This window comes from Oncorhynchus mykiss, chromosome 19 (genome assembly GCF_013265735.2).
Source record: "Oncorhynchus mykiss isolate Arlee chromosome 19, USDA_OmykA_1.1, whole genome shotgun sequence".
In the NCBI taxonomy this organism is placed as follows: Eukaryota; Metazoa; Chordata; class Actinopteri; order Salmoniformes; family Salmonidae; genus Oncorhynchus; species Oncorhynchus mykiss.
Genome location: NC_048583.1, coordinates 52,653,418 through 52,674,292, shown reverse-complemented (window position 1 = coordinate 52,674,292; position 20,875 = coordinate 52,653,418). Strand labels below are relative to the sequence as shown.

Here is a 20,875-nt window from a genome sequence, read left to right as displayed (position 1 = left end):
CCCCCTCAGGGCCAAGTCCCAAAGACATGTCTAATCTGTTGTTCCCTCTCCCTCCCCCTCAGGGCCAGTCCCAAAGACATGTCTAATCTGTTGTTCCCCCTCCCTCCCCCTCAGGGACAAGTCCCAAAGACATGTCTAATCTGTTGTTCCCTCTCCCTCCCCCTCAGGGCCAAGTCCCAAAGACATGTCTAATCTGTTGTTCCCCCTCCCTCCCCCTCAGGGCCAGTCCCAAAGACATGTCTAATCTGTTGTTCCCCCTCCCTCCCCCTCAGGGCCAAGTCCCAAAGACATGTCTAATCTGTTGTTCCCCCTCCCTCCCCCTCAGGGCCAGTCCCAAAGACATGTCTAATCTGTTGTTCCCCCTCCCTCCCCCTCAGGGCCAAGTCCCAAAGACATGTCTAATCTGTTGTTCCCTCTCCTTCACCCCCTCCCTCCCCCTCAGGGCCAGTCCAGACGTCTGCAGGTGGAGGTGAAGTCTGTGCAGGACAGTGGGACGATGCCGCTGATAGCGGAGGTGCTGCTGGCCGTGTCTGTGGGCTGTGTGGAGATCAGACAGACACGGCAGGCCAAGGCCAACAACGAACCCGTACAGGTACCACACACAGACACATACCTATGCAGATACAGTGCATTCAGAAAGTATTCAGACCCCTGGACCTTTTCCACATTTTGTTACGTTACAGTCTAATTCTAAAATGGATGAAGGGAAAAAAACAATTTAACCAATCTACACACAATACTCCATAATGACAACACAAAAGTAGGTTTTTATTTTAACAAATGTTTTAAAAATGAAATATCACATTTACATAAGTATTCAGACCCTTTCCTCAGTACTTTGTTGAAGCACCGTTGGCAGCGAATACAGCATTGACTCTTCTTGGGTATGACACTTCAAGCTTGGCACACCTGTATTTGGTGAGTTTCTCCCATTCTTCTCTGCAGATCCTCTCTAGCTTTGTCAGGTTGTAGATTGATGAGGAAAAATTTAATTTAATCAATTTTCGAATAAGGCTGTAACGTAACGTTGTGGAAAAAAGGAAAGGGTCTGAATACTTCCTGAATGCTCTGTGCATTACTGTGCATTACTGTGCATTACTGCGCATTACTGCGCATTACTGTGCATTACTGTGCATTACTGTGCAGGAAGATGACAATGGCTGTGAATGCCATTTACGATATGTCTGTTCTGGACTAATACAATTGTGTATTTTGTTTGTCTCACAGATGGAGGGGGATGAGATGGACAGCTATCAGGTAAACACTTTTCACTGTCTTGTCTCGACTGAAATATCTCTTTCATATATCCCCACTGTATCTGATCAAATCAGACGACTCCACTGAAGAGGATGCTACAGTGCATGTGCCTGTTTCTGTGGATCTGTGATGGATTGGTCATGCCTGTCTTGATTTTTTGTGTGATTGTTTTGACCGGTTTCCCTCCTGCACTCGCTCCGGTTGATTGATCCTGTTGTTCTCGCTCTGATTGGTCATTGGTGTGTGCGTTCTGTCCAATAGGAGCGTGATCTGGAGCGTCTGCGTCGTCAGTGTCTGACAGCTCTCACCAAGAGACAGGAGTACCTGGACCAACACCTTCAGACCCTGGTCAGCAAGCCAGGTAACTAACACACACACACACACACACACACACACACACACATCTGGGTGGAATTGAGGGAGATAGACTTTGAAATTGTTCTGCTCCCTCTACAGAGAAGACAGAGGATGACGTAGAGAGGGAGGCCCAGCTGTTGGAATGGCGCCTGACACTGACCGAGGAGAGGAACGCTGTCATGGTGCCTTCAGCTGGGAGCGGCATCCCTGGAGCTCCTGCAGAGTGGTGAGAGAGTTGGGTCTAAACTGAAATGTATAATGAGCATTTTTTTAAATCATAAATGTTCATATTGTTCAGGAAGTGAATCTGACAATTGTGTACATTTTTTGTGTCTTTAGGGTCCCCCTACCTGGAATGGAGGCCCATACCCCTGTTCTTTTCCTGGACCTCAGTGGTAAGTTCTCCTTCTTCAGTGTTATAGTTTCTCTGACTGGTTTGGTGACAAGTCAATTATTCAACTCCTCACTTTCACGCTTAACTCGTGTTTTTCTCTTACTTCTCTCTCTCCTCTCCAGCGGATGACTTCAGTTCCCAGGATGCTTTGGAGGTCCCGGAGGCTGGGGGTTGGGATGCCACTCTGAGCGGAGAGGACGAGGAAGAATTCTTCGACCTGCAGATCGTCAAACATTATGATGAAGAGGTGAGCTCCAGGGGTCCTTTTCATCAGGGCACTTTGCAATAGAAAATCAAAACCAGTGTTTCTAATTGGGCAAGTCCACCTAATCCTCCCCCCCTTATTTCACCATATGGTCCCTGATAGGGTGGCAAAATTCCGGTAACTTTCCCAATATTTCCAGATTTTCCAGAAATTGGAACATTACTGGAATCAGCAAGGAAATCTGAAATCCATTAACTATGATTTCTGGAAAACTTGGGAATTTTTGGGAAAGTTACTGGAATGTTGTGTCCTTAATGAACACGACCATGTATCCCCACCCCTTCCACTAGGTAAAAGCTGAGGCATCGTGGGACTCCACAGTGCACCAGTGTCCCCAGCTGAGCCGCGGTGGAGCGTGCCCGGAGCAGAGGGTTTATCTGACGGTGCGCTGCGTGGTGCAGCTCAGCCATCCGGCAGACATGCAGCTGGTGCTGAGGAAACGGATCTGTGTCAACCTGAACCCCGGCAGACAGGGCTTCGCTCAGAACCTCCTCAAGAGGATGTCCACGCGCTCCACCATCCCCGGCTGTGGGGTCACCTTCGAGGTGGTCTCCAACATCCCCGGGGTGAGGGTGTGACAGGAGGGAAATGACTTAATTTATCATCAGTTACTTTGGTTCTTTTTGGTAGAGGTTTACTACAACGGCTGTAGCTCTGGACTGTCTGTCTCTCCTCTCCTCACGTCCTCTCCTCACGTCCTCTCCTTCGTTGCACTGATATGAGGAAGGTGAAATGCCAACCTAATGACACCCTTGGCACCACCATATTGTTTTCATCTGTCAAGTAGTGTTTTCCAACCAGTGCATATGAAGGGGAAGAGATTTTTTATCATTTGAGATCGAGTCTGTCTTTTTGTCAGCTCTACTACCTCTCTCTCTCAGGATGCCCAGGGTTCAGAGGACAGGGAGATGTTGGCTCGTCTAGCCGCCAGCGCTGAGAACCCCAAGTCGGCCGACAACGAGGCGGCCATAGAGAAATACCTCCGCAGTGTCCTGGCTGTGGAGAACATCCTCACTCTGGACCGACTACGACAGGTACACTACACACCCTCACACTAAGACAGCTGTCTATAGCGATCTACAGCTGTGTTTCCCAAACTCGGGCCACGGTATGCACATTTAGTATTTTGTCCCAAGACTACACAGCTGATTAAACTAATCAAAGGCTGATGATGAGTTGGTTATTGGAAAAAGCTGTGTAATACTAGGGCAACAAACAAAACGTGAACCCCTTTGGGTCACCAGGAAACGCTGTTCACATGCTTAGCACACATTGTTATTAATGGTACTGTTGCTTATTTCGTGTGTGTGTGCGCAGGAAGTGGCGGTGAAGGAGCACCTGGCAGGCAAAGGGAAGGGTAACAGACGCAGTCTCAGCTCCCCCAGTGTCCACAGGGTAAATGGCACATCTTCTGTTGGGGGTATTACTGGGTGCTATTGATTTATTGAATAGTTTTAAGCCACTGAGGTCATGACATTAGTATTTTTCCTCTCTTTCTCTCTCCTTTTCGTCTTCAGCTCTCTGGCAGCAGACAGGACCTGTCCTCTGACTGCAATCTGGACGACAACAAGGTGTGTACAACCCTGTTGAAGCTGTGCCACTGTTGATACTCAAACTGAACAACCCCACGTGCCAAAGTACACAGATCAATCCTCACATCTTTAACCCTGTTCTGTCTGTTTTACTGCTGTTCTGTCTTCTCTGCTCCAGACTCGCTGGGAGAGCCAGCAGGACATCTTCATGACCTCGCCCCAGTTTAGCCACACCCTGCCTCGCCCCTCCTCCTCTCCCCCTACTACTCCCCCACAGAACCAGAACCAGGACCCAGAGCAAGGTAAGAGCCTGACTCCCCATCTCCTCTCCCCTCCCTCTGCCCCATTGTCCTCTCTACCTTTCTCCCCCTAGACTGCTCTACTAACCTGGCCTTGCTGACTGGCTGACTCTACCTCAGTCTCCTCTCTCTCCCCTCTCTCTCCTCCTGTCATCTATTTTTTCTGTGCAGTAGACCTTTTGTGTGGTTCTGTCGGTCCTGTCTACTAGTGTTGTCTCGTGTTTCAACTGTTTTAAGTGCGTTACATACAGTAGTCATATTGTCTGTTTTTTCTGTCTTTGATTTCACATTCTCAGTAATGATGTCATTGTAATGAATGTGTGACCAATGACAGTTAATCATTCAGATTAATTGGCAGTCTTTTATGATTATAATCCAGAGATTATAATATGTTATCATATGCTAAAATCATATTTATTTGATTATTTTCAGTTATTTTAATAAATTCTTTGTCTTGTCTCACTGACCTGGTCCAGCCATTTTCTTCATTGTGTGTCTTTTTTCAATGTCATTTCCTGGGCTTGCTTTTCAACTTCCTGTCTTAATCTCTCACACTTCCCCTACCTTCCAATCCTCCTCACCATCCTCTTTTCCTCCTCTCCATCTTTTATTCCCGCTGCTCCTCATCTTTTCTTCCTCCTCCCGTTCCTCCTCCTCTCTCACCGGTTCTCCCCTCAGGTCGTTCAGGGCTTGCTGCCTCTTATCTTTCAGTCAAAGCCCTGGTGCCGCAGATGCCCAAGCTGCTCAAGTCCCTGTTCCCTGCCCGCGAGGACAAGAAGGAGCCCCTACGCCCCTCACCCCACTCTTTACAGGTAGGATGCACATACCCCAGTGACCTTTTGACCTTGGTTAAAATAAGTCCTTCCCTTTTTTTCTATCTTGTAACCCCATTGAATCCTTTCCCATTTTCTTGTGATACACCAAATATACCAAACCCTGTTTCTAGCCACAACACCAGTCAGTAACTGGGAGCCCAGAGAAACTGGATGGTCGATGTGAGTCTATAATCCACTATAGTTCACTGTCTCCCCATCCTCTGCCTCAAACCATTGCTGTAATCCATGCCTTTATTCAGTGTAGCCTGTATTTCCATTTTATTTTGTCTATCAGGCTTTTTACCAAGTGCTGCTATCACAATGAGACCCATAATCATCTGCATTTAAGCAGAGGAAAGTGGAGATGGTATTTAGGGCATTCAGAGGAAGTCCCATCTAGACCAGTGACTGTTACTCAGCTGCCAGATGAAACACACTTGTATAACAGGCTTTTAGACAAGCCTCTCTCAGAAGACAGACTGGGGATAGATTGGTCTAGGGCGGTTAAGTGCTATTATTAAGCAATAAGGCCCGAGGGGGTGAGGTACAGTGCCTTTCGGAAAGTATTCAGACCCTTTGACTTTCTTTCTTTTCCCTCATCAATCTACACAAAATACCCCGTAATGACAAAGCAAAACAGGTTTTAAGACATTTTTGCACATTTCTTAACAAGAAAAAACGTATCACATTTACTTAAGTATTCAGGCCCTTTACTCAGTACTTTGTTGAAGCACCATTGGCAGCGATTACAGCCTCTAGCCTTGGGTATGACGCTACAAGCTTGGCACACCATTCGTCTCTCCAGATCCTCTCAAGTTCTCTCAGGTTGGATTGGGAGTGTTGCTGTACAGCTATTTTCAGGTCTCTCCAGAGATGTTTGATCAGGTTCAAGTCCGGGCTCTGGCTGGGCCACTCAAGGACATTCAGAGATATGTCCTGAAGCCAGTCCTGCGTTGTCTTGGCTGTGTGCTTAGGGTCGTTGTCCTGTTGGAAGGTAAACCTTCATCCCAGTCTGAAGTCCTGAGCGCTCTGGAGCACGTTTTCATCAAGGATCTCTCTGTACTTTGCTCTGTTTATGTTTGCCTCGACCCTAACTACTCTCCCAGTCCCTGCCGCTGAAAAACATCCCCACAGCATGATGCTGCCACCACTATGCTTCACCGTAGGGATGGTGCCAGGTTTCCTCCAGACGTGACACTTGGCATTTAGGCCAAAAAGTTCAATCTTGGTTTCATCAGACCAGAGAATCTTGTTTCTCATGGTCTGAGCGTCTTTAGGTGCCTTTTGTCAAACTCCAAGCGGGTTGTCGTGCCTTTTATTGAGGAGTGGCTTCAGTCTCGCCACTCTACCATAAATGCCTGATTGGTGGAGTGCTGCAGAGATGGTTGTCCTTCTGGAAGGGTCTCCCATCTCCACAGAGGAACTGTAGAGCTCTGTCAGAGTGACCATCGGGTTCTTGGGCCCCTCCCTGACCAAGGCCTTTCTTCCTGATTGCTCAGTTTGGCCGGCAGTCAGCTCAAGAAAAAGTATTGATGGTTCCTAACTTCTTCCATTTAAGAATGATGGAGGCTACTGTTCTTGGGGACCTTCAATGCTGCAGAAATGTTTTGGTACCCTTCCCTAGATCTGTGCCTCGACATAATCCTGTCTCAGAGCTCTATGGACAATTCCTTTGGCCTCATGACTTGGTTTTTGCTCTGACATGCACTGTCAACTGTGGGACCTTATATAGACAGAAATCATGTCCAATCAATTGAATTTACCACAGGTTGACTTAATCAAGTTGCAGAAACATCTCAAGGATAATCCATGGAAATAGGATGCAGCTGAGCTCAATTTCGAGTCTCATAGCAAAGGGTCTGAATACATATGTAAATAAGGTATTTCTGTTTTTTTTATATACATTAACAAACATTTCTGAACTGTTTTCACTTTGTCATTATGGGTTAGTGTGTGTAGATTGATCGGGGGGGGGAAACTATTTAATACATTTTAGAAGAAGGCTGTAAAGTAATGTTGTGGAAATTCTTAAACAAGGTCACTCAAAGTTGATCTTAAATGAATCATTGTTTGTCAGCGTGCTGGAGAGCTTCCGACCACAACAAAGCATCATAGTACACGTCAGTCAGGAGCTCTGCCTGGGCAGTCCCAGCAGCTGTTATGTACGGCTATACACAGACAAGTTATATTTGCATGATTTAGCATAATTCATTCATCATTACCGTTTTGTTTCATTCATGTGACCGACCAATACTGGTTCATAACATGTGACAGACCAATACCTCACGAGGCTTCTTCTCTCTAAGCTGAGACCTTGAAACTGAGATATATCTGTAGTTCGTTCTCAAAACAAGGTCTGGGCGTACTGCCAAATTGCAGCCACTGTTAGTGAGGAGGAGCAGAAAACCACATGAGGCGCAGATCGCCTTACAGCATGTCAATAACATTTGACAGGGAGGAGAAGGAGAACACGTTATAACAGTCCTACCAAACTTGCTAAGAATGAGATTGAGGCAGGGTTAGCCCAAGCTACAGTCTAGTAGCAGTCCTCACATTTTAGGGCACAGTCCTGTCTCTAGAAGCCCTGCCTTTCCAAATCATACTTGTAACTATTGATAAAGTATCTAAATCAAATTGATAATGACAGTCCTTAGTGCTTCATGTTGGTGCTATCACTTTACTTTAAGACCCTAACTTTTCGCCTTACTTGTGGTAATGACAGATTGGTATTTCAGTGCATTCTTAGTCTAAAATACTATACATTTTGCAGTGTGCAGACCTCCACAATCAACCTGATACCCCAAATAAACAATATTGGATAAGCCTAAATAAATTACGGGCACAGTTGACCACACCCCTCTGTCCCCAGCACTCATCCTTCCTTTCCTGGTGTTTCTTCATGTTCTTCTTAAGATAGTGTTTCCGTTCTTCTTTTTAATGGCACATGTTCAAAGTGGATGGTCCTTGATAATGACTCTCACGCTGTCCTTTACAGTCCATCATGTCTTGTCCATTTTCCTACCAGTACAGCAGCAGCATGAGAGAGGTTTGGATCTCTCTCCATGCTCCCTCCACATGGACCCATGTCACACTCTGAGAGAAAAAGCAGTTGATAGCTTCGACTGGATGCTGTGTACAGGTTGCTGGCTCGGACTCTGGTCTCACGGTAGAAGTGGGGAAGGACCATACTGAACAACATTTTCGCCGTTATTTCAGCCGGTTAGAAGGGGTGTTGAAGTTCACACTGTTTTTCGACCAATACCTCACAAGGCTTCTTCTCTCTAAGCTGAGAACTTGAAACTGAGACATCCTTCGTTCGTTCTCAAAACAAGGTCTGGGCTTACTGCCAAATTGCAGCTACTGATAGTGAGGATTTGTTCAGTCAGCCACTTGCATGAACACAGAAATTGGTTATAAGAAAAGCACAAACATTAAAATTCCCATTACAGTAACAAAATGTGGAAAAGGGGAAGGGGTCTGAATACTTTAGGCCATATCGCCCAGCCAAACCAGCCGGTGGACATTTTTGTGTGTTTCTACATGTAGAATCGTTTTGCACACATATTTTAAAATTAAGGGCCGGCACTCTTTTCAGAGGTGCTGAGTGCTCTCGGCCGGCAAACGCTAACCGATGTGGCCAAGCCATAAGGTAAAGGAAGAACAAAAAACTGACAGGCCTTTCCCCCAATCTATCTCATTAATGCTGTGCGCCAGTTTTTGGTTTGACTCGGCCGGGGATTCAGCTCCCAACCTTCCAATCTCAGGGCAGACACTCAAACCACATGCCACTGAGTTGGTTATGTCCATATATAATGAAGTCAAAAGTCGCTGAACACTGGATGTAGGATATACCAAGCTTGCTATTTAATTTCCATAAAGACAATATATCTTTAGTAATACCACCATCTGTTCGTCATTCTTTCAAGACAGATAATTCCACTATGGATTTAGCCATTATTTTTAGGGATTAATACCATTTTTGTCAAGAGCTGAATATAATCATCTGAGCTTTTGAATTTTTACATTAACTCGTAAAATTATGGACAATGTGAGACAACACTGATGTATTTCAATGAATAATTGAACCTTCAATCATTTGAACAATAATTGTGTTTCTCTCTCTTCCTGGCAGCACATGCCTCGTATCATCATGCAGACGACGGGGCCTGAAGACGGCAGGGTCCGGACAGAATCGGTAAGAACCATCTGTCAGTCTGTCATCTCTTTTCAACTCTCCTCCTGCCTGCTCTCCCTTGTTCAACCAACATTCCCTATGAGCACAAGATGTTAAAAATATGGTTAAAAGGACGTCTTTTCAACTTCTTGTGGTCACTGGGAGTTGTAGTTTGTTACAGATAAGTCTAGTTGTAGTTGATTAGTTGAAATCAGTTAGTTTTCAACAACTCTCCAGGCTGAGACAGTGTATTGACTGTAATATGAAGCTATGGTTGGTAGTAAGCTGGGGGATCTGAGGATCTCATGATGATAATGATGAAGATGGTGATGATCATTATGATATTGATAATTGTGTTGGCATCATGATGTCTTGGTTTGCTCCAGTCAGTCTTAAGTTTGTTGGAGTTCTTAAATTCCTGTTGTGGTGTGATTGCCATTGCCGTGATTCCTCCCCGTAGGTTGCTAAGGTAGGGAGGACCGCCTTTATCCCGGCCTTGACCAATGACAGGTGGTCAGAGTCCACCGAAGCCCCTCTTCCTGTTCCGTCATCCCAGCATGACTATCCCCTCAGCCCCATCAGCGAGGCCTCCAGCGGCTACTTCTCCACTAGTGTTTCCACGGCAACCCTGACCGAGGCTTCAGCCAGCACCGCTGGTGACCACCCTGCCACCCCCCTCCGCCCCTCCTCCTCCCTCACCCTCCTAGATGCAGGGGTGGGACTAAAGGGGATTGATGCTCCTGAAACTACGTTACCCAGAACCCAGCAGCAGCAGCGAGCTGAACGGAACGGTGTTACTGCTGCCTCTCCTCAGTACGACAACAAAATGGCCACCACAGGTCCCGGCTACAGCGTCACCACAGGCAACAAGCCCTTCTCCGTACAGAGGGTGTCGACGTCGGACCTGAAGTCGTTCCAGCAGCGCATCCTGGGGGAGGAAGTGGAGGCGAGAGGAGGAGGAAGACAAGGGAGTCTAGAGAGACTGGAAATCGTCCTGGACGACGAGGATGGTGGCTGCGACTACGTGCTACCTGATTGGCTGAGAGAGGGGGTGTGCGTGACGGTGGGAGCCAATAAGGACGGGACAGTGCGCTACGTGGGCAACACTGAGTTCGCCGAGGGCGTGTGGGTCGGGGTGGAGCTTGACTCGCCCTCAGGTGTGTTTGTGTGTTTACTGTTCACACAGAATCGCATGACTAAACATAATGACACCAGAAGAAATGTAACTCTAAGCAAATAGCCTGAAAATAACAAATCTAGAGGGCCTTGTCCACATGTACATGAGAATCATCAGAGCAGGCAATGCTTAGTTTAGGAATTTCAAAGTACTAAACCAACTCTCTTCCTTGTCTACCCCTCACCCATTTCTCTTATTCTCTCTCTCTGTACAGGTAAGAACGACGGTTCCGTAGGCGGGCGCCACTACTTCCGCTGTAACCCTGGTTACGGTGTCCTGGTGCGTCCCGACCGGGTTCTCCGACGGGAGCATTCCACCAAACGGAACCCGGAGAACCGGTGCAGCGGCGAGTTCTACCAGCCCGTTCTGCGGGGAGAGTCCACTATCAGGAGAGGGGAGAACCGCAAGTCCTGGAGCAGCTGAACTGGAGAGAAACAGGCTTGGCTGGGAGAGACCATTATTCTACACATCCTAGAAAACTAGAAAACCCACACATCCTGTTTCTAAGCCTCCGTCTCGCTTAGCACCCTCTCTCTCAATCTCCCCCTAACTATGCAATACAACTGCATCTAATGGAAAACGGTCCCTGTCCTATGCCCACCCATAGCTATGGAGCAGTACCTTAGTGCTCTGTGTTAGATCTGTCTGGGTTCATTTCAATAGGGAAGACCTTTACCCAACAAGCCCCTGCTGTCTCCCCATCTGGACACAGCACTGGTGGCATGGATTGGGCACAGGCCCTGAGTGGTTCCACAGCACCTGAAGTAGTCTACAGAGTGTTGCTGTCTGTATGAAGTGGCCCACAGGAACTGTTTCTCCTCGGGCCAAGGTTCAGGTTCTGAAGTAATGACATCACGCTCTCTGATGTCATCAAACTCTGGTCACACCCCCCCCCCTATTTTTGAATGGAACTGTCCCTTTTAATTAAATGATATTATCAGTCCTTTTTGTGGACTGACATTTTAACAGTTACTGTATCTATCCCCTGTGTAAAGTCATTCATCTGAAATGATGGATTCTTCCAGAATGTGCCTTCATGGGTTTATTTTTCTTTGTTATATTTCTTAGTGGTTTTATTCAAGTTTCTCCCTCTGTTGAGCTCTGACGAGAATGCCTTGTGTAAGTGTGAGGTGATCTCAGGGACTGCAGAGTGGACATGGACGTACCTGTGAGAAGATTTGTGTGTGTGTGTGTGTGTGTGTGTGCCTGTGTTTTGGCCCTTGAAGCTGAATTTAACCATGGCAATTTACAGTATAGGCTGGGAGAACAATTATCCCTGTGCGTGTGTGTATATGCACATCTGTGTGTGTGCATGTTTCCGGCTGATCTGAAAGATGAAGCACCGTCGTTATGACGACGTGGTCTGTGCGAAAGTAATAGCCGTTGGTTTTAAATTGTAAGTTGAAGGATGGTTCCACTATGAGAAGCCCAGGGAGCAAAATTGGTTGAAATTGCTTTTCTCAATGTCCTTTTAACATCAAGTGCTCACTGGGAGATTTTGCACGTTGGAGGTTAGTTTGGTGACTGACTGTGGTGATGTGTGTTAGCAGAATGGTTGTCTTTGGTTCTAGAACTGTTTGAGGAAGTAGCAGTGTGATGTATGGTCTTTATGTAACGTGTGGATGTTGGATCTGGTATGTTTTATGCTGGTCATTGATTTGTGTTTGGGGGATAAAGATCTCTATGCATACATTCACCGTTTGTGTGAAGATACAGATCTGTAATAGGGTCTATCATTTACATACTGAGTCCATGGCTTTGGGAGATGAAATAAGGTTGTGGGAGCAGTGTTTTACAAGTTATTTCCTTTGAAACTCTGGAATATTATTTAAAATGTTAATTGGTCCCTGAAGTTCTATCAAAATGTAGTGAATCTCCTTTTTATTAGACATTTGAAGTTAATACTTAAAGGGGCAATCTGCAGTTCAAGCAACAACAAAGTGGTGTCCCCGCCACAGTTTTGGTAAATAGGAATGGGACTGGAGAAATGTAACCAGCTCTCAAATGAATCAGTGGGTGTATATCATTCATTTAAACATCCAAAAATGGATGTAACAACTGCAGATTGCCTCTTTTTGAAATTCCATTGAAGAGAAATGTCAACTGTATTCTCACCTCGTGAGCGGAGGTACAAACTGTAACGAGATGCAGAGTGGGTTTTAACATTAGTCCATCCAGCAGTCACATGAAGGATCTGAAAGCTAAACCCCTTCACCCCAACGCTATGACATTTCTTTTGACTCTTTATCCTCTGATATAAGAGAAGCCTAAATTTGCAATGTTATATATACAGTATATCACAAGTGAGTACACCCCTCACATTTTTGTAAATATTTGAGTATATCTTTTCATGTGACAACACTGAAGAAATGACACTGCTACAATGTAAAGTAGTGAGTGTACAGCTTGTATAACAGTGTACATTTGCTGTCCCCTCTAATTTTCACTTAGGGGTGTACTCACTTTTGTTGCCAGCGGTTTAGACATTAATGGCTGTATGTTGAGTTATTTTGAGGGGACAGCAAATTTACACTGTAATACAAGCTGTACACTCACTACTTTACATTGTAGCAGTGTCATTTCTTCAGTGTTGTCACATGAAAAGATATACTCAAATATTTACAAAAATGTGAGGGGTGTACTCACTTGTGATATACTGTATATAAATGGTTGTACATATGCCTTTATCATGTGAAATAGATAAAGCCTTCTAAATTGTACTGAAAAAAATTGTTGCTTGCACAAGTGATTTTATGAGAAATGGTGCTGCTATAGCCACTGTTATATAACTGTAAATGGATTCGATCATTGACATTCTAGTCTTGCTTTTTAGCTTTCTATACACCACTTGAGATGGGAGAAAGTAAGGAGGAGTTGTCTATGGGCTGATGACTGGCCAATTGATAGAGAAATGGAACGTAGCAAGTGCTTATTTATTGTCATGTACCATCCCCAAGTTGGTCAGACACTTTACATTGCTCTTTCTATAGCTATTGCTAGTGTTTTTTAAGTTTGTCGTCGTGTTTATCGAGTGATCATACTTGTGGTAATAGGAGGGGAACTGAGTATGTGTGTGAACGCGCAGTGTTGTAATGAAGAGAGAGCAGGTGGTGTATCGGATGGATTTGGCCTTCGTCTTCTCACCTCTGCACAGAGAAGAGTGTTTTGAGATCGCTTCAGGCTCATCTATTTATTTCCGTGCCTCACTCTGTTTCTGTCTCTCACATCAGGAAGTAGCTGATTCAAACACATTTCATTATGAAGTCACTTTTATGGGTTTTTTCACATTGCCGATGGACTCTTCGCTTACGACTCAAAATAGGTGCAGTGAGGCCAGGATTCAATCTGTTCACACTGTCGGCTGTGCACCTTTTAAAGGCAATGTTTCCTCATTTCTGTAAATATTATTTTGTCATTTAGCACACTCTTATCCAGTGCGACTTACAGTAGTGCATACATAACTGAATGCTGTGTAACGGGAGGAAGTCATTTGTCATACATGCATCCTCTGGCTTTCATTTCAATTTCATCATGGACTTTATATGGTTGTGACTGTTTGCGCTCAGAACCACATCAGGGGTGTATTCGCTAGGAACCAGAAGCAAACGAAACAAAGCGGGAAGGGACCTACCTGAATTGGTCCAATAGAAACTCGTGTGGAGTAAATGGAAAACCACTTTTTCTACGGTCTGCAACTAATGAATACACCCCTGACCCTTAGACTGTCTATACCTGATTAAGGATTTGTCTATACAGTTACCCTTTCATCATTCCACAGAAGGCATGTTTTTTTGTTGTCAAGTGCTACTATGAGCATATATTTTTAAAGGCCCAAGGACACAACAAACCGTTATGGGGGAAATAATATTTCAAGAGTATACATTTGTTTACATGCATTTCCTGTATATCTTTGGCAACCCTGGCCCAGAGCTCAGAGCAATATGACACCTGCCTTTATGTGGCCTTCAGTCTACCAGTCTGTCCCCCTCAGAGGCTTTTAGTTATTAAACGCAGTCTGGCAATGCGAGACTCAATAACTGCAAGCCCTTAAACTCCCTCCATAGAGAGACCTGTATATTATAAGACTTTCTTCACACTACATCAGACCCACTGCCACATGGGACCATGGGAGTTCACGTTAGTAGAGGAAACTAACACATATCAACTAGAGCAGAGAATCTTTATCCCCAACACAGACGTCAACTAGAGCAGAGAATCTTTATCGTCAACTAGAGCAGAGAATCTTTGTCCCCAACACAGACGTCAACTAGAGTAAAGAATCTTTACGCCCAACTCAGGAGCCACGTTCCATTTCTGTCCAATACTAAAGGGGTTTGAGCTGGAGGAAGGGACAGAAATGGAATTGGGCCCGATCTTCAGACCATTTGTATACCGGTTTTTGTCATTAAATGGCACCCTACTCCCCATATAGTGCACAGAGAATAGGACTCACTTGAGACCAACTCTGGTTTGTGCCTCGTCCTGGAGTCTTGAGTTATTATTATAATCAATCATTTGTCTGATTGTGTTGTAATGAAGTGTATTCCTGTGAGCGAATGCGTGTAGGCTTGATTATGTATATATTTGCATATTAAGACTTAACAATCTGAGCGCAAGTTTGGGTTTTGATTTAATTTAATTGTTCTGTGTAATTCTATGCTGAAATCCAAAGAATAATCATGACTTTTTTATCGCCTGGACAATAATCTCCCTGTAAAGGAAAGAATAAAAAAATGAATTGATTTAAATCGTCTGCAGTTATTTTATGGAGAACGCTGCGTAATCTTCCGGAAGCCATGCATTGATTGCAGTTCAAGATTTGAACCAGTTGATACACATTTTGTGAAATCATGCAGTTAGATTTCAGTTGCTCAACAAAACCACACATTCTTTATTCTCTAGTAGGTACAGTAAACAAATGAGAAAATGTAACAAAGGCATAGTTTTCTACATATTCATTACAGAACAGTCTACTGTCCAAAAAAGGCACTAAATTCTGAAGTAGCAGAACAGGACTCATTTAACACTCATACATAATGTGAATACAAGGACTGGCGATATCCGTTCCTTCGGAACGTCAAAGGCAAAGCACCTCCCACACAGGTTAAAGTTCATTAAGTAGAAAATGCAACCTTTTCACCTGGTTTAATATGCAGAGATTTGACTGATGTCAAAGACGCAAAACCAAAGTGTATGCTACTTAATATGCATTAAGTCTCAGGTTAACGGTCTTGAGAGACGAGTAAAGACCTCAGAAACCTGAAGGAAGAAGCTTTGCCTTTGAGTAATGCAATACAAAACACACACGGCAGATTGTGCATATATCAAATGGAAAACAAAACATGATATAAAAAATAAAAAGCATTTCATGAATCTAATATACATTCCTGTTTGGCAGAACTTTACACTGAAAATAAAATATGAAATCTCTTATCTTGTAAGATACATATTTGATTGGAACAAAGCACTAGGTTAATGGCTAGCAGAAACCGTCCTCGGGTCAGCTTGGCTGTCATTCAAGACATACTGGACGACTTAAAGGGACAGTTCACCCCAAACAATGTTAGTCTAATCTCTGCACCTTGAATCTTGCATGCGCGCTGGTCAGCCAACACTCCAATCGTTGTGTAGATCTGGCAATGAGAAAGTTTCCAAATCGTTTGGGGTTGAGGTCTACAGATTTATTCATAATAGGACCTACACAACTAAACCAGTCAACTTGAATTTCAAGGTGAACTACCCCTGTAAATGTTAGAAAATCAAAGTTATTCATCTATATAATTTATTTCACATTAAAAGCAGTGACCTGGTAGTTGAGGGGAAGGTGTGATGGGGGGGGGGGGTTAAAACACCAAATTACCCCTAACCCTTGAACATGTGTCAGTCAGCAGATCAGTCTTCCTTCCTCCTATTGCCTGCCTGGTCTGTCAATCACTCAGGATGACCAATAAGCTACGAGGGGAGGAAACTGAAGCGCCATGGTAGTTTCTCCCATAAAGTGTATTTTTAAAATACAATCTAAAAGTAGGTATCTTAGATAACAGCTTGTGTCTAGAACACGTCATGGCATATAAAGCAGATAGAAAAATAAGTGTTTGCATTACTCCCAGTACCAATAATAGGGACATTTATAATGCTCCCTTGATTGGCAATCTTTTAAAAGCGTAAATCATTTCCTTTCAACTGGGAAACGTGATTATAACATCAGTCGGTTGCCTTAAATTAAGGTTAAAAGCTAAAAACAAATGCTTTGGGTACAGCTACAATATGCTTATAGTTACCCCCATAACAAGCACATACACAAGGCCCCTCTCACTAGCTAGCATGATTCTATCTATTCCCTTCATCATTAAGAATTTAGGGGCAGTTTTTATTGCATCATTCGTAAGCAATAATATAATGAATGTCTGATCTCACTAGCTTTAAACCTAACCAGTTTAGGTAGAGCTACAACAAGGAAATATATAGGCTTCTCCAGGGGCCTGTTAAACCCTCACCACTTCCTGTCTCCAGAGGCTTGTTAAACCCTCACCACTTCCCGTCTCCCTTATACTGCGAAGTTGGAGGTGGGAGACAAAAACAGAGGGATAGAGTGATGACGGGCATAGGGAGTGAGAGGGATAGAGGGATGACAGGCATAGGGAGTGAGAGAGATGACGGGCATAGGGAGTGAGAGGGATAGAGGGATGACGGGCATAGGGAGCGAGAGGGATAGAGGGATGACGGGCATAGGGAGTGAGAGGGATGACGGGCATAGGGAGTGAGAGGGATGACGGGCATAGGGAGTGAGAGGGATAGAGGGATGACGGGCATAGGGAGTGAGAGGGATAGAGGGATGACGGGCATATGGAGTGAGAGGGATGACGGGCATAGGGAGTGAGAGGGATAGAGGGATGACGGGCATAGGGAGTGAGAGGGATAGAGGGATGACGGGCATAGGGAGTGAGAGGGATAGAGGGATGACGGGCATAGGGAGTGAGAGGGATAGAGGGATGACGGGCATAGGGAGCGAGAGGGATAGAGGGATGACGGGCATAGGGAGCGAGAGGGATAGAGGGCATAGGGAGTGAGAGGGATAGAGGGATGACGGGCATAGGGAGTGATGAGAGAGAGTGATGACGGGCATAGGGAGTGAGAGGGATGACGGGCATAGGGAGTGAGAGGGATGACGGGCATAGGGAGTGAGAGGGATGACGGGCATAGGGAGTGAGAGGGATAGAGGGATGACGGGCATAGGGAGTGAGAGGGATAGAGGGATGACGGGCATAGGGGGTGAGAGGGATAGAGGGATGATGGGCAAAGGGAGTGAGAGGGATGACGGGCATAAGGAGTGAGAGGGATAGAGGGATGACGGGCATAGGGAGTGAGAGGGATAGAGGGATGACGGGCATAGGGAGTGAGAGGGATAGAGGGATGAAGGGCATAGGGAGTGAAAGGGATAGAGGGATGACGGGCATAGGGAGTGATGAGAGAGAGTGATTACGGGCATAGGGAGTGAGAGGGATAGAGGGATGACGGGCATAGGGAGTGAGAGGGATAGAGGGATGACGGGCATAGGGAGTGAGAGGGATAGAGGGATGAAGGGCATAGGGAGTGAGAGGGATACAGGGATGACAGGCATAGGGAGTGAGAGGGATAGAGGGATGACGGGCATAGGGAGTGAGAGGGATAGAGGGATGACAGGCATAGGGAGTGAGAGGGGTAAAGGGATGACGGGCATAGGGAGTGAGAGGGATAGAGGGATGACGGGCATAGGGAGTGAGAGGGATGACGGGCATAGGGAGTGAGAGGGATGATGGGCATAGGGAGTGAGGGATAGAGTGATGACGGGCATAGGGAGTGAGGGATAGAGGGATGATGGGCATAGGGAGTGAGAGGGATAGAGGGATGGCGGGCATAGGGAGTGAGGGATGACGGGCATAGGGAGTGAGAGGGATAGAGGGATGACGGGCATAGGGAGTGAGAGGGATAGAGGGATGACAGGCATAGGGGGTGAGAGGGATAGAGGGATGACGGGCATAGGGAGTGAGAGGGATGACGGGCATAGGGAGTGAGAGGGATACAGGGATGACAGGCATAGGGAGTGAGAGGGATAGAGGGATGACGGGCATAGGGAGTGAGAGGGATAGAGGGATGACGGGCATAGGGAGTGAGAGGGATAGAGGGATGATGGGCATAGGGAGTGAGGGATAGAGGGATGACGGGCATAGGGAGTGAGGGACAGAGGGATGACGGGCATAGGGAGTGAGAGGGATAGAGGGATGACAGGGATAGGGAGTGAGAGGGCTAGAGGGATGACGGGCATAGGGAGTGAGAGGGATGACGGGCATAGGGAGTGAGAGGGATAGAGGGATGACGGGCATAGGGGGTGAGAGGGATAGAGGGATGACGGGCATAGGGGGTGATGAGAGAGAGTGATGACGGGCATAGGGAGTGAGAGGGATGACGGGCATAGGGAGTGAGAGGGATAGAGGGATGACAGGCATAGGGAGTGAGAGGGATAGAGGGATGACGGGCATAGGGAGTGAGAGGGATAGAGGGATGACGGGCATAGGGAGTGAGAGGAATGACGGGCATAGGGAGTGAGAGGGATAGAGGGATGACGGGCATAGGGAGTGAGAGGGATAGAGGGATGACAGGCATAGGGAGTGAGAGGGATAGAGGGATGACGGGCATAGGGAGTGAGAGGGATAGAGGGATGACGGGCATAGGGAGTGAGAGGGATAGAGGGATGACGGGCATAGGGAGTGAGAGGGATGACGGGCATAGGGAGTGAGAGGGATGATGGGCATAGGGAGTGAGAGGGAAAGAGTGATGACGGGCATAGGGAGTGAGGGATAGAGGGATGATGGGCATAGGGAGTGAGAGGGATAGAGGGATGGCGGGCATAGGGAGTGAGGGATAGAGGGATGACGGGCATAGGGAGTGAGAGGGATAGAGGGATGACGGGCATAGGGAGTGAGAGGGATAGAGGGATGACAGGCATAGGGGGTGAGAGGGATAGAGGGATGACGGGCATAGGGAGTGAGAGGGATGACGGGCATAGGGAGTGAGAGGGATACAGGGATGACAGGCATAGGGAGTGAGAGGGATGACAGGCATAGGGAGTGAGAGGGATAGAGGGATGACGGGCATAGGGAGTGAGAGGGATAGAGGGATGATTGGCATAGGGAGTGAGGGATAGAGGGATGACGGGCATAGGGAGTGAGGGACAGAGGGATGACGGGCATAGGGAGTGAGAGGGATAGAGGGATGACGGGCATAGGGAGTGAGAGGGATAGAGGAATGACGGGCATAGGGAGTGAGAGGGATGACGGGCATAGGGAGTGAGAGGGATAGAGGGATGACGGGCATAGGGGGTGAGAGGGATAGAGGGATGACGGGCATAGGGGGTGATGAGAGAGAGTGATGACGGGCATAGGGAGTGAGAGGGATGACGGGCATAGGGAGTGAGAGGGATAGAGGGATGACGGGCATAGGGAGTGAGAGGGATAGAGGGATGACGGGCATAGGGAGTGAGAGGAATGACGGGCATAGGGAGTGAGAGGGATAGAGGGATGACGGGCATAGGGAGTGAGAGGGATAGAGTGATGACGGGCATAGGGAGTGATGAGAGAGAGTGATGACGGGCATAGGGAGTGAGAGGAATGACGGGCATAGGGAGTGAGAGGGATAGAGGGATGACGGGCATAGGGAGTGATGAGAGAGAGTGATGACGGACATAGGGAGTGATGAGAGAGAGATGACGGGCATAGGGAGTGAGAGGGATAGAGGGATGACGGGCATAGGGAGTGAGAGGGATAGAGGGATGACGGGCATAGGGAGTGAGAGGGATAGAGTGATGACGGGCTTAGGGAGTGATGAGAGAGAGTGATGACGGGCATAGGGAGTGATGAGAGAGAGTGATGACGGGCATAGGGAGTGAGAGGGATAGAGGAATGACGGGCATAGGGAGTGAGAGGGATAGAGGGATGACGGGCATAGGGAGTGAGAGGGATGACGGGCATAGGGAGTGATGAGAGAGAGTGATGACGGGCATAGGGAGTGATGAGAGAGAGTGATGACGGGAATAGGGAGTGAGAGGGATGATGGGCATAGGGAGTGAGAGGGATAGAGTGACGGGCATAGGGAGTGAGGGATAGAGGGATGATGGGCATAGGGAGTGAGGGATAGAGGGATGACGGGCATAGGGAGTGAGAGGGATAGAGGGATGACGGGCATAGGGAGTGAGAGGGATAGAGGGATGACGGGCATAGGGAGTGAGAGGGATAGAGGGATGACAGGCATAGGGAGTGAGAGAGATGACGGGCATAGGGGGTGATGAGAGAGAGTGATGACGGGCATAGGGAGTGAGAGGGATAGAGGGATGACGGGCATAGGGAGTGAGAGGGATGACGGGCATAGGGAGTGAGAGGGATAGAGGGATGACGGGCATAGGGAGTGATGAGAGAGAGTGATGACGGGCATAGGGAGTGATGAGAGAGAGATGACGGGCATAGGGAGTGAGAGGGATAGAGGGATGACGGGCATAGGGAGTGAGAGGGATAGAGGGATGACGGGCATAGGGGGTGAGAGGGATAGAGGGATGACGGGCATAGGGAGTGA

General features: G+C 46.9%; 1 protein-coding gene across 5 annotated transcripts in view; it reads left to right on the top strand.

Annotated features, from left to right (window-relative positions):
• Nucleotides 1–10,730, top strand: part of LOC110498101 (kinesin-like protein KIF13B) — a 70,993-nt gene extending 60,263 nt beyond the window's left edge. For 3 of the 5 annotated variants that reach the window (XM_036955064.1, XM_036955065.1, XM_036955066.1), the window contains exons 26-40: nt 443–592; nt 1,228–1,257; nt 1,519–1,618; nt 1,714–1,840; nt 1,954–2,009; nt 2,131–2,255; nt 2,564–2,839; nt 3,155–3,307; nt 3,591–3,668; nt 3,791–3,844; nt 3,984–4,107; nt 4,783–4,916; nt 9,052–9,114; nt 9,554–10,250; nt 10,485–10,730. In XM_036955064.1, the coding sequence (XP_036810959.1) occupies nt 443–592; nt 1,228–1,257; nt 1,519–1,618; nt 1,714–1,840; nt 1,954–2,009; nt 2,131–2,255; nt 2,564–2,839; nt 3,155–3,307; nt 3,591–3,668; nt 3,791–3,844; nt 3,984–4,107; nt 4,783–4,916; nt 9,052–9,114; nt 9,554–10,250; nt 10,485–10,693 (2,376 nt within the window). In that variant the 3' untranslated portion in view covers nt 10,694–10,730. The remainder of the gene's footprint in view (nt 1–442; nt 593–1,227; nt 1,258–1,518; nt 1,619–1,713; nt 1,841–1,953; nt 2,010–2,130; nt 2,256–2,563; nt 2,840–3,154; nt 3,308–3,590; nt 3,669–3,790; nt 3,845–3,983; nt 4,108–4,782; nt 4,917–9,051; nt 9,115–9,553; nt 10,251–10,484) is intronic. The other 2 variants (XM_036955067.1, XM_036955068.1) reach the window with 2 other exon arrangements.
• The last annotated feature ends 10,145 nt before the right edge of the window (nt 10,731–20,875 follow it).